The sequence below is a fragment of the Chrysochloris asiatica genome, unplaced genomic scaffold (assembly GCF_000296735.1).
Source record: "Chrysochloris asiatica unplaced genomic scaffold, ChrAsi1.0 scaffold00062, whole genome shotgun sequence".
NCBI lineage: Eukaryota > Metazoa > Chordata > Mammalia > Afrosoricida > Chrysochloridae > Chrysochloris > Chrysochloris asiatica.
Window position 1 is genome coordinate 1,773,792 of NW_006408580.1, and position 14,208 is coordinate 1,787,999.

Sequence of the window (14,208 nt, forward strand, 5' to 3'; positions counted from 1 at the left end):
GACCCATAGCGACCCTGTACAGGGTTTCCGAGGGTGTAAATCTTTACGGGAGTAGAAAGCCTTGAGCATAGTCTTTAAAAATGAAGCAGGTTTATAGAGTGCTTAATTCTTTTCTGGATATGATAAGATTTTGGTGATTGATAGTTTCAGAGGGATTTCCCAATGTCAAGTCTATAGGAAAGTTCACTCCACCTTAGAATTGCTGAATTTATATTGACATTTAAGAAGCCACTAGAATCACTGGTGATTTTGAACTAGGCTACATTAAATGTCCTGGTGTGACGCTGTGGGTTAATGTGCCAGACTGCAAAGCCGTTTGAACTACAGTTCAAGCTCACCAGCTGCTCCTGGGAAACCCAATACTGGGTCATATGGGTCGGAACCGACTCTACGGCACTTAACAACAACATTAAATGTCACAGAAGGTTGGTCACTCAAAACTCACTGCCACTGACATCAAGTCAATTGTGACTCGCAGTGACCCTGCAGGACAGAGTAGAACTGCTCCTTAGAGTTTCTGGGACTGTCAATCTTTACAGGAGTGGACAGCCTCGTCTGTCTCCCACAGAGTGGCTGGTGGGTTTGAATCATCAACCTTGCAGTTAGCAGCTCAACATTTACAAGGCTGGCTCCTTGATCGCTCAAAAGAGGGTTAAATTCAGTAGAGTTGATTCTGCAAGAGGAGCCAGGAAATTTAAAAAATCATGACTGCATCTTTTGTTGCAGTTGAGCCTTTATAAGAATTTGATAAAAATCAAGTTCTTTTTCTTTCTTGTTTATAAACATTGGCCAGAAACTTTCTGTGAAAGCTCCAAATTGCACTAACCTGTTGTGTCTTCATATGTTTTCAAGCAACAGAGCAGTGTTGTGGAGAGGTTGTTTTGTGCCTTCTATCACATATACATTATTTGCTCTCAATATTAAAATATAAGTGAATGGCTTAAAATATTAAATATTATAGCACTGTTGCTGTCAACTCATCATGGTAACCTGTTATAGCACTAATTGGTCTTTTATTAACTAGAGGCTTTTTTCTTTTTAAACTTTTAGGTAACATTTGATCCAGAAGTGTTTTTCAATATTCTGCTGCCTCCAATAATTTTCCATGCTGGATACAGTTTAAAGAAGGTAAGACGTTTCGGCCAATATTTCTTTCCTTTAGAAATGTTGTCTATTTTTTTGTTGTTTTTGACAATATTTCATCATGACATTAATTAAATTCCTTCAGATTTGCAACTATCCTCACCCTCCTTTTCTGAGATGTCCTGCCCATAACATAACACAAACGTGCTGCCCTCTAAGGTTCTGGGGCAGCAAAGGAAGAGGGAGAGCCTGGAATAAGAGAGGATATGGGATCTGTGGCTAATTGCCTCCATGAACAGCTGCTTCTTTTGCCATGAGGCCAGAAGAACTGGTGCCTGGCTACTGTTATTGAACATTTTGATCAAGCATTCTATTGAGGACTCCTGGTCAAATGGTGGGCAGGGGTGATCCAGAACAGAATATCACATTTTCTGGAACCATTAAAAATGAATAAACCTCTGAAACTATTGCCCTTAGATCATCTTTAAACCTTAAACCAAAAATATTCCCTGTCGTCTTAAAACCAAGCAATAGTTTAGCTTAATTAGTAACAAGTGTCTGCCCTGAGCATTGTGCTCTTTTAAGAACTATCTATACGGGGTCAAATTGACAACAGAAACTTGAAAAATTAGATAGGAGCTTTAGGGGGCAGTGAAGGAGCAGTAGATTAAGCATTGGGCTGTTAACTTGAAGGTTGGAGGTTTGAACCCACCATCCACTCCAGAAGGGAAAGATGAGGCACTCTGCTTCTGTAAAGATGGACAGCCTTGGAAACCCTAGGGAGCAGCTCTACTCTGTTCTGTAGGGTTGCTAAGAATCAGAATCAACTAAACAGCAATGAGTTTAGGGAGCAGTGAGTTGCCATTCTTTCTTAAAGCCTGTGAATCTCTGGTAATTTACCTGCATGGTCATCTAGTTCTTATGCCTTCTCCCAGATTCCTTATTACTTTGCTCTGTGTTCAGAGACTATAATTGAGTCGTCATCAGTGAGTCATTTCTGTTTTAAAGTCTGAATCTCTCTCTCATACATCTCTGGTGGGAATATAAAATGGTTACTGCCACTTTGGAAAATAGTTTGACAGTTTCTTATAAAACCTAAGTTGAATTACCATACAACCCAGAAGTTGTACCTGGGATTTACCCCAGAGAATGAAAACTTGTGTTCACACACACACACAACCTATACATGATTATTCATGGGAGTTTTATTTGAAACAGCCTCAAACTGGAAACAACTAAAATTCTTACAATCCTACAATAAGTGAATAGTTAAACAAACTGTGGTACATCCATTTCGTGGAATACTATTCAGCAGTGGTGGTGATGATTGTGTGCAACTGAGTCAGTTCTAACTCAGAGTTACCCTGTATAGCGTTTCTAAGGTTGTAAATCTTTATGGGAGAAAGCCTCATCTTTCTTCCAGGCAGCAACTGGTAGATTTGAACTCCTAACCTCACAGTTAACAGCCCAACTCATAACCCACTATGCTATCAGAATACATGGTGGTGGGGGGATGGTGTGCAGTGGAATTGGTTCAGACCCATAGCGACACTGTATATGGTTTCCAAGGCTGTAAATCTTTACAGGAGCAGGAAATCTCATATTTCTTCTGTGGAACAGCTGGTAGTTTCGAACTGCTGACCTTGAGATTAGCAGCCCAATTTGTAGCCACTGTGCTTCCAGAGCTCCTTAGAATACATGGTAGGTAGATACTTAATAAATGCCAGCTGCTATTATCATATATCATTGTTATTAAGTGCTGTCAAGTGAGTTCCACTCAAAGCAATCCTGTATAGGATTTCCAAGAGAGTGGCTGGTAGGTTTGAACCATAAATCTTGGGCTATCAGTCAAGTGATTATCCTACTATACCACATCAGAACTCTAATTTAGCCATGAAAGGCAGCAAACTATTGATACACACAACAATCTGGATGGATCTCCAGAGAATTTTGCTGAATGAAAAATACCAATCTTAAAAGGTCACACAATGTATGATTTAGTTTATATAGCACTTTCAAAATGGCAAAATTGTAGGACTGGAAAACAAATTAGTGGTTGCCTGAGGTTAGGGATGATGGGTGTGTGAAGGGTGGATGTGACTATAAAAGGATAACAAGAGGGAGAGCTTCGTGGTGAGGAAATAATTTGATATCTTGATTGTGGTAGTAATGACATGAACGCAGAGATGATAAAATGGCACAGAACTTTATACATAATTCCTAGCCATTGTACCTCAAGGATAGCCGCCACCCATCTGTCAGTGGAGGCTTGTGTTGCTGTGATGCTAACCAGATTTCAGCGAAACTTCTAGTTTAAGAGAAACTGGGAAGAAAAGGCCTGGGGATCTACTTCTGAAAATCAGCCATTGAAAATATAGTGGATCACAGTGCTTTCCTCTACAAGCAATAGTAGGGGTAGGTTTGGGCCAGGCGATGGTTCATTCTGTTTTGTATGGAGTCATCATAAATCAGGGGCTGACTTAACAACAACTAACAACATCATCATTACATATGCATATATTTGCAAGGATTAGTCAAAATGTATTGGGGGGGGTGAGGGGGGGGTGGGACGGGACACTGCTGGTGGGGGTGGCTGGCTTTGCAAAGGCTGGCGGCTGGGGTGGAGGTGTTGCAGAGTTGCCAAGCCCAGCCTGGGCCCCGTGTCCTGTCGTGTCCCACCGTGGCCGGCCTCAACTCGCTGGAGGCGGTGAAGCACAAGATCCAGGCCCTGCAGCAGCAAGCTGATGAAGCGGAGGACAGCTCTCAGGGCCTGCAGCGCGAGCTTGACGCTGAATGCAAGCGGCAAGAAAGCTGAAGGTGATGTGGCAGCTCTCAACCTGTTGCATTCAGCTCTTGGAGGAGGAGCTGTATAGGGCTCAGGAGCGCCTGGCCACAGCCCTGCAGAAGTGGGAGGAGGCGGAGAAGGCTGCAGATGAGAGAGAGAGGCATGAAGGTGATAGAAAACCAGGCCATGAAAGACAGGAGAAGATGAAGATCCAGGACTTGCAGCGCAAGGAGGCCAAGCACATCCCTGAGGAGGCCCACAGCAAATATGAGGAGGTAGCTCGAAAGCTGGTCATCTTGGAGGGTAAGCTGGTCATCTTGGAAGGTGAGCTGGAGAGAGCGGAGGAGCGTGCAGAGGTGTCTGAACTAAAATGTCGTGACCTGGAAGAAGAGCTCAAGAATGTCACCAACAATCACTTGAGGCAGCCTCAGAAAAGTATTCTGAAAAGGAGGATAAATATGAAGAAGAAATTAAAATCATGTCTGACAAACTGAAAGAAGCCGACACCTGTGCCGAATTTTCAGAGGGAATGTTTGAAGAACTGGAAAAGACTGTTGATAACCTGGATGAAAAACTTACCCAGGCCAAAGAAGAGAACGTGGGCTTGCGTCAGACACTAAATGAACTGAACTGTATATAACCAAAACAGAAAAGTCCTTTTCCAACAAAAACACCAGGGCTCTGTGTCTTTCTCTTCTCTTGTAAGAAGTTTCTTTTGTTATTGCATTTTCTCTTTGCTGGAATTGTTGAGCAAATTATGAATACATGACCAAATATTTTGTATCAGAGAAGCTTTGAGCACCAGTTAAATCTGATTGATTACTTCCTTTTTTCAAATGGCACCAGCTTTTTCAGCTCTCTTTTTTATCCTTAAGTTGCATTTACTCCTAATGTAGTCAGGGCGTTTCCTATTGAGCATGCACCCTCCAGATGATGGCATTTGGCTCCTGGGAGAATAGAAGACCCCCAACAATATGAAAAGGCTGAGCCCCTGTTAGTTACACTATAGGAGGCCAGGGGCCATGCTATTCATATGAGTGGGGATTTTCCATCCATAGTAAAACAAAAAAGATGGTAGTGGAAAGTCCTAAACCACAGACAGACTAGCTTAACCGTCTTGGTCCTTTTCCACACTCTACTGGGCAGAGGAATTGCCTCTGAGCTTGAGAATGCTTGGGCATGGTTGGAATAACAAGCCAGATAGTCTCTGGACAATCTTTCATATTATGCTCTTCTATGTGTTTCTTTTTGTTTTAAAATTGGCCCTTGAGAAGATGTCTTATTCAGTAATGACCCATGCTTGTCTGCTCTGATATGAGACCACTTATTTACTCAGCAGGGATAAATATGGTGCAGTTCATTCCTACCCCAGGTTGCCACATCAGAAAGACTGCTGGCCACCAATAAACTGGACCAAAGGAAATTTTCTATTAACAAACACTGGGCAGAAGGGGTCTGTCTGAGAACACAGTAGAGATGAAAAAGTAAATTAGTCCAACTTCATCTCCATCCTTCAGGGAATGACAGGTTGAAGAGTGCTGATTTAAGTCTTCAATTCCTTCTTTGGGACTAAGTTAATAAAAGACTGAGAAACTCCTGGTTAAACTGGATCAGGGAGTATTTTGTAGACAGAGCTGCATATGCTGGCTTTGTGATATTTCTGCTTTCTCAGTGAACATCTCAGAACTGAAACATTCCACATTTCCCAGCAGCATGGGGGCCAATTCAAGTTTACAGTTCTGGCCAAAATCACCCTGCTTCTAGCTTATCCACATCCCTTGTCCCTCGCTCCTATTTATTAAGCATCATACTACCCAGGTGATATACTAGCAAATTTTGCAATTGTATCTCTTTTTCTACATTTTGGTCAAATAAATTTTTACATAAACTACAAAAAAAAGTATTGCTGTAAAAATCATAGAAATCTTTAATAAACAATAATATCAAAATGTGAAGCTATTGTTTCTCAACATCTCCTCTATCTAGGTCTATACATTTCTGAAGGTAGTGTTTCTATCTGTCTAACCCTTTCCTGAAGAATTCTGTGCTCTTCAGTTTATACCCTGTCACTTTTGGCATTCTTAAGGGGCTCAAATTGTATTCCTTTTCAGTGGTCTTTGAGTTTGGGGAACAAAAAAGTCTGAAAGGGCAAGATCAGGGCTGTAGGGTGGATTGAATAAGGTTTCCCAAATAAATTTTCACAGAACAACCCTTGTTACTCTCAAAGCATGAGCAGAAAAACAAATCTTGTCAACACAACTTTCCTGGACTTTTTCTCAACAACGTAGTTTTCAGTTTTCTTAAAACTTCTTCATAATAAGCCACAGTGAATCATCCCTTGTGAAAATATATCAAGATTACCCCTTTGGAGATGCATAAGAACACCCAAACTTGCAGATAGTACTTATTTAACCTAGCCTCGATGGCTTGATAGTCAGAACTTGACTAGAAGAAGATAAAAAAAAAACCCACCAATTTTTGATAAAGGAAATGAGGGTAAATTGCTACAGTTTGATGAACTTGACCTATATTCATGGAGGTAGTAGCTTAAAATACCAACAGAGGCGGAAGGTGTCTTTACATCAAGAATCAATGCTGTCTCCTCTGTATACAGGGTAGATAGGGACAGGCAACTTAGACATTGGCTACCTAAAATGAGAGAGTGATAAAGGCTCGAAGTGACTGGCTTACAAGATTTCAAGAGGGAGTTTAGTTTAAGAGTGTGTGGGGAAGATAGAGTCCCCACTGAATAGTTTTCATCTTGTCTAGACGGGTCTGGTGAAAAGAGATGGGGATAAGATTCTTATGATTCAGTAGTAATTGTTATCATGACTAATTGCAACTGTCACAATTGTAAAGGTAGAAGTTTTGTAACAAAAATGGGGGAGCAGTTAATCTTATAGTCCAGAAACAAAGGATCCCAGGACCATCAAAGGAGAAGAGCACAAACGGAATGTAGGACCCTATCCAGAGAAGCAGCGACACCAGAGATGGAGGCAGAGATGGGGATATGGAGAAGAGGGAGCAGCTGAGAACTCTAGATTCATGGAAAGAGAGGGACTGAGAGCTGGTGGCCAGGAAACAGACTTGCAGAATGTGCCCGAGTGTTAAAAAAAAGAAGAGAGAGAGCTAAAATGAATAGAGAGAAACACTGTTAACTGATGGTACATGGAGGGGATTATAACTATTGTAATGAAACAAAGTGTATAATTTGTTGAATGTAGAATTGATGATCTGTTCTATAAACTTTCTCTCAATTCACACACACATACACACTCACAAAAGATTACCCCTTTGGACTCCCAAAAAAGTAGGTTTGAGTTGACCTTCTTGCCATGAATTTAACTGGCTTAGCAGATCTCCTTGGAAGCCACTGTTTGTTTGGACCCTTTTTTGAAAGCACCCTAATAAGACTAAGACAAGAGGCTTCCAGTACAATGGCAGACTAGACAGATGCACTACACGGATTCTCTACAACCAAGATAGGAACGACCAAATAAAACAAACATAGATTAAAATCCTGGAACCCTGAACATCAGAAGAAAGGTTAGAGACGTGAACTGAGTGCTTGCTAGGAGGAAAAGTTGAGCAGGGATGGCAAGAGAGGGAGACTGACTGGTCACAGGTGCCGCATGACCATCTTGAATCTTTGTGAGCAGTTTTGGCTACAGAAGGTGGCCTGGCAGAGCCATCACGCAGGTGACTGGAAAGGTGTGATTCCTTCTTTTTCCCCATGCTCCCCTGGTGACCAAGTTGTGGAGAGCTCCCACACTCATCTACCCCTAAGTGTTCTTTGGGAGTTTGGAGCCACATGGTTAGAAGCCACACCACTGTGAGGCAGAGGCTGGCTGCAGAGCTTTGGTTCATCGTTTTGGTACATAGATTCAGGTTAGCACACCTTAGGACCTACAGGACCTGCAGAGCAACCAGACCAGCACTTAACCAGTCATCCTTCCCCCAACTGCCCTGTGGTCCTGACAGATAACTGAAACATAATGTAAATAGCTGACAAATAATTCAAAAGAGTGGTATTTAGGTACCTACAAAGGACTGACAGAAAGATCAAGAACACAGAAAAACTTTAGAATTCAGGAAAAGACTAAGAAAAAAGCAGACAAAATAAATACAAATTTTAAAACAATGCAAATACTGCAATTAAAAATCCAGAAAATTAATACTAAGATTTCAGAAATGGACAATATATTGAAAGGGCAAAGGAGTAGATTCGAAGCAATGGAAGACTGAATTAGTGAGCTTGAAGATAAATCTCTCAAATCTTGAAGGTAAATCAGAAGAATATAATTTAAAAGCTTGAAAGAATGCCTGAGTTATGTGAGATACCATGAGAGGAATAACTTACCAGTGGTAAGAATTCCAGAACAGAAAGAGACAGTGAAAAACACACAAAATTCCCTAATATCATGAAAGATGAGAAGATAAGCATACAAGAAGCTGAACGAATCCAAATAGCTCCCAAGAATAGCTCCCAAAAGAAAATCATCCAGATATTATAAAAAGTTCCAAAACCAAACAAAAGGAAAGAATCCGGAGAACAGCCTGGGGAAAAGGAAAAGGTACCTACAAAGGAGAACCAATAAGACTAAGCTCTGACTTCTCAGCAGAAACCATGCAGGCTAGTGGGCAATAGACAAAACAATTGAAAGAAAAAAAAAAAATGTCAACCAGCAATGCTGTCTCTCAAATGCAATGGTGAAATTAGGGTATTTCCAGATAAATAAATATTGAAGGAATTTGTAATAACAAGAACAGCTTTATAAAAGATGCTAAAGGATGTTATTTGGACTGAGAACCAACAACAGTAGACAATAACCTGAGATTAACATACGTGATAATACCATTCTGAACTCAATCCAGATATACTAGTATTTAAAATAAAACAAACCTACAAGACCGAATATAGGGAACCAGAGATATCAATTAATAATAAAGTCAACTACAAAGCAAAAAGAGGGAGTAGTGTAGAAACAGAACTTCCAAATGACAAGGAAATAAAGTAGATTTCAAGATAAAAACAGACTATTTTAAACACGAGAAATATGAAGTAAGTTACAGGACAACCTAAAAAAAAAAAAATTACCTTCACAACAAAATGAAAAAGAGGAAAATCAGAAAGATTTACTAGACATCAACACAACAGAAATGAGGAAAATGAAAAGAAAACCAACAAACAAAATGAACTCACTGTAGAAAATTATGTAGAACAAAAACACCAGCAGCATCACAAAAAAGAGAAAAACTACAAAGCAAAATGACAGCAATCAATTAATTGCTATCAGGACTGATTGTGAGTGTTGCAAATGTAAAGGTAGACATTTTCTGAACAAAAGGAGGGGAGTGGTTGATCTTGCAGTCCAGGAGCAGAGAACCCTGGGACCATCAAGGGAGAAGAGTGGAGTGTAGTACCCTATCCAGAGAAGCAGTGACACCAGAGATGGAGACAGAGTGGAGGGATAGAGTGGCTGGGGATCCTGGACTCAGGAAGGGAGAGGGGCTATGTGCTGATGGCTGGGAGTGGGGGGGGGGCTTGTGGGATGTCCCTTTTGGTTGTTTAAATGGCTGTATATTCCTGAGTGCTTTGGTGTACATCCAAAACAAAAACAAAAACAGTGTTGAATGATGATGCATGGAGGGGGTTGTAATCATTGCAATGAAACGAAATATGATAGGATGAATGTAAAGCTGATGTTCTCCCATCTATCATCCAATTCACGATAAAAACATAAAAATTAATAATAATTACACTGAATGCAAATGGATTAAATGCACCAGTAAAGAGACAGAGTAGCAGAATGGATAAGAAAACAGGATCCTTCAATATGCTGTTTACAAGAGACATAACTTACACACAAAGACAGAAATAGACTAAAAATCAAAGGTTGGGAAAAAAATTAAGTTAATGGAGATTAAAAATGAGCAGGAGTGGCAATTTTAATCACTGATAAAATAAACTTTTAGGCAAAAACTAGCATTGTTGTTGTGTGCCGTGGAGTCAGTTCCGACTCATAGCGGACCCTGAACAGGGTTTCCGAGGCTGTAAATCTTTATGGGAGCAGAAAACCTCATCTTTCTCCTGCGGAACAGCTGGTAGTTTCGAACTGCTGACCTTGTGGTTAGCAGCCCGATTCGTAACAACTACGCTACCACAGCTCCTTAAAAAAACTAGCATTAGAGATTAAAAAAAAAAAAGGACATTATATCATGATCAACAGATCAAGTGAATAGCAGGACATAACCATAATAAATACCTATGCCCCTAATGAAAGCATTAAAATGCATAAATCAAACTAATAGAACTGAGGAAAGAAATATGCAACTCTACAATAATAGTAGGAGGCTTTAATACACCACTGTTGACGAAGGACAAAAGCACTAGAAAGAAACTCAGCAAAGACACAAAAGAACTAACCAATACAATCAACTAGCTTGACCTCATAGACATGCACAGAGCACTTAACCCAACAAATAGACCATTATACATGCCTTTTCCAGTGCATATGCACATTCTCCATAATAGACCCATATGTTAGGCCAAAAAGCAAACTTCAATAAATATAAAAGCATCACAATACTACAAAGCATCTTTTAATATCGCAATGCGATAAAATTAGAAATCAACAATAGGAATATCAAGGGGGAGAAATCAAATACGTGGACATTGAACAACACCCTGCTTAAAAGCTGCCCAGTAATAGATCAAATACAAAATGAAATAACAATATTCCTTGAGTCAAATGAAAATAAAAACACAACTTACCAAAACCTTTGGGACACAGCAAAAGTAGTGCTTGGAGGGCTTTGTTGTTATTGTTAGGTGCCATTGAGGTAGTATCAACTAATGGCAACCCTACGCACAACAAAACAAAGCACTGCCTGGTTCTGTGCCAACCTCACAATTGTTGCGACATTTGAGCCCATTGCTGCTGCCACTGTGCCACTTTGTCCCATTGGAGGTCTCCCTCTTTTTCTCTGACCCTCCACTGTGCCAAACATGATGTCTTTCTCCAGGGATTGGTCCCTCCTGATAATATGTTCGAAGTATGAGAGACAAAACCTTGCCATACTGGCTTCCAAGGAACATTCTGGCTGTACTTCTTCTAACACAGATTGGTTTGTTCTTTTGGGAGTCCATGGGTGACATTATGGCATAGCCAATGGGGGGAAAGGATAATAACAGAATACTGTGAAGAAGTGTACTCCAACAAATTGGAAAATATAGAAGAAATGAACAAATTTCTGGAAACATAACTTGATAACAAAACCAGGTAAAGACATCACTAAGAAAGGAAATTAAAGACCAGTATCCCTCATGAGGAATACACAGAGTCAGTGTACAAAAAGGAAATGGTTGATGTTCAACCATTTCAAGAGGTAGCATATGATCAAAAGCCAGTGATACTAAGGAAGAAGTTCAAGGTGCATTGAAAAGAACAAGGCACCAGGAATTGACGGAATAAAAATTGAAATCTTTCAAGAAAGTGAGGCGGCACTGGAGGCACTCACTCATCTATGCCAGAAATTTGTAAGACAACTATCTGACCAACTGATAGGAAAAGATCCGTATTTGTGCCCATTCCAAAGAGAGGTGACGCAACGGAATGTGGAAATCATTGGACAGTATCTTTGATATCCCATGCGAGTAAAGTTCTACAAAAGGTAATACAGAAGCAGCTTCAAGCATACACTGACAGAGAACTTCCAGAAGTTCAAGCTGGATTCAGAAGAGGACATGGAACAAGGAATATCATTGCTGATGTCCAATGGATCTTGGCTGAAAGCAGAGAATGCCACAAAGGTGTTGACCTGTGCTTTATTGACTAAGCAAAGGCTTTCGATTGTGTGGATCATGACAAGCTCTGGACAACATTGTGAAATATGAGTATTCCAGAACACTTAATTGTGCTCATGCGGAATCTGTATATGGACCAAGAGGCAGTTGTTCGAACAGAAATTAAACGTGAATTCATAAAGTTACTAGAAATAAACGAGAATGAAAACACAGCATACCAAAATCTTTTGGACATGACGAGAGTGGTGCTGAGAGGACAATTATTGCGAAAAATTAATGCGCACATCAAAAAAGAAGAAAGAACCAAAATTAACACATTAACACAGCATCTCCAACAATTAGAAACTGACCAACAGAGGGAACCTACAGTCACCAAAAGAAAAGAGATAATAGCAGAAATAAATGAGATGGAAAACAGAAAAACTATAGAAAGAATCAGCAGGACAAAAAGCTGGTTTTTTGAAAGGATTAATAAAATTGAAAAACCGTTGGAAACCTAACAAAAGAAAAGAGGTAGAAGACACAAATAACTCACATTAGAAACCACCCGGCGATGTCACAATGGAACCAAATGAAATCAAAAGGATAATAACAGAATACTATGAAGAGTTGTACTCCAACAAATTCGAAAACTTAGAAGAGATGGATGCATTTTTAGAAAAACACGAGCTACCAAAACTTACACAGAATGAAGTAGAAAACTTGAACAGACCCATAACAAAAGAAGAAGTTGATCAGGTCATCAAAAAACTCCCAACCAAAAGAAGTCCAGGCCAAGATGACTTCACCGGTGAATTCTACCAAACATTCAGGGAAGAGCTGTCACCAATTCTACTCAAATTATTATAGAATATAGAAGAGGGCGGAAAACTTCCTAATACTTTTTGTGAAGCAAGCATAACTGTCATACCATCACTAAGAATTAAAACTACAGACCAATATCCCTCATGAACATAGACGCAAAAATTCTCAACAAAACCCTAGCCAACAGAATCCAGCACCACGTCAAAAAAATAATACATCGTGACCAAGCAGGTTTCATAAAAGGGATGCAAAGATGGTTCAACATTAGAAAAACAATCAATGTAATCCAATACATAAATAAGAAACATGAAAAGAGCCACATGATCATATCGATTGACACAGAAAAGGCATTTGACAAAATCCAACATCCATTCCTGATAAAAACACTCAACAAAGTAGGAATTGAAGGGAAATTCCTCAACATAATCAAGAGCATATATACAAAACCAACAGCCTACATCACTCTCAATGGAGAGAAACTGAAAGCCTTCCCTCTGCGAATGGGAACCAGAAAAGGGTGCCCTTTGTCACCACTCATATTCAATATTGTTTTGTAAGTATTAGCCAGAGTTATATGGCAAGATAGGTAAATTGAAGGCATCCAAATTGGCAAAGAGGAAATAAAACTCCCTGTTTGCAGACGATATGATCCTATACATAGAAAACCCCAAAGAATCAGTAAAAAAGCTACTAGACATCGTTGGAAGATTCAGCAAAGTGGCAGGGTGTAAGATCAACATACAAAATCAGTTAGATTCCTCTATAGTAACAATGACAGCGCTGAAATGGACATTTGGAAAGCAATACCATTTACAATAGCCGCCCAAAGGATGAAATATTTAGGAATAAATGTAACCAGAGAAACAAAGGACCTATACAAAGAAACTTACAAAACACTACTACAAGAAACCAAAAGAGACTTACAAAAGTGGAAGAACATACCATGTTCCTGGATAGGAAGACTCAACATTGTGAAAATATCAATACTACCCAAAGCAATTTATACCTGTAATGCAATCCCAATCCAGATTCCAGCGACATTCTTCAAAGAGATGGAAAAGACAATTACAAACTTCATATGGAAAGGAAGGAGACCCAGGATAAGCAAAGCACTTTTCAAGAAGAACAAGGTTGGAAGCCTCTCACTCCCCAATTTCAAAATCTACTACATGGCTACAATGGTCAAAATAGCCTGGTACTGGTACAGTGAAAGATAAATTGATCAATGTTACAGAATCAAGAATCCAGAAATTAACCTATCCACATACAGCCAACTGATTTTCGACAAAGGCTTAGGTATGGTACATGGGTAAGAGATAGTCTCTTTAACAGATGGTGCTGGCAGAACTGGAAAGCGATATGCAAAAATTGAAACAAGACCTTTTTTTCATGCCCTATACAAAAATCAACTCAGCATGGATTAAAGACTTAAATGTGAATCCCAAAATTATGAAAGTCATCAATGAAAAAATAGGGACAAATGTGGGGCTCTAATACAGGGAATACACAGACTACCAAATATTTTGAAAAGTACACAAACAAAAGCAGACAAAATAGATGAGTGGGACATACTAAAAACTAAAAACTTAATGTGCATCAAAAGATTTCACCAAGAGTAAAAAGGGAACCCACAGAATGGGAAAAAAATCTTTTGCAATGACACATCAGACAAGGGACTCATTTCTAAAATATATAGGAAACTACAACACCTCTACAAGAAAAAGACAAA

The 14,208-nt window shown here is 39.6% G+C and overlaps 1 protein-coding gene and 1 pseudogene across 2 annotated transcripts in view; both read left to right on the top strand.

Moving 5' to 3' along the window:
- Positions 1-14,208, top strand: part of SLC9A7 (solute carrier family 9, subfamily A (NHE7, cation proton antiporter 7), member 7) — a 218,441-nt gene that overhangs the window by 102,520 nt on the left and 101,713 nt on the right. For both annotated transcript variants that reach the window (XM_006864239.1, XM_006864238.1), the window contains exon 3: positions 1,051-1,128. In XM_006864239.1, coding sequence (XP_006864301.1) covers positions 1,051-1,128 — 78 coding nt within the window. The remainder of the gene's footprint in view (positions 1-1,050; positions 1,129-14,208) is intronic.
- On the top strand, positions 3,517-4,508 carry LOC102828661 (annotated as a pseudogene).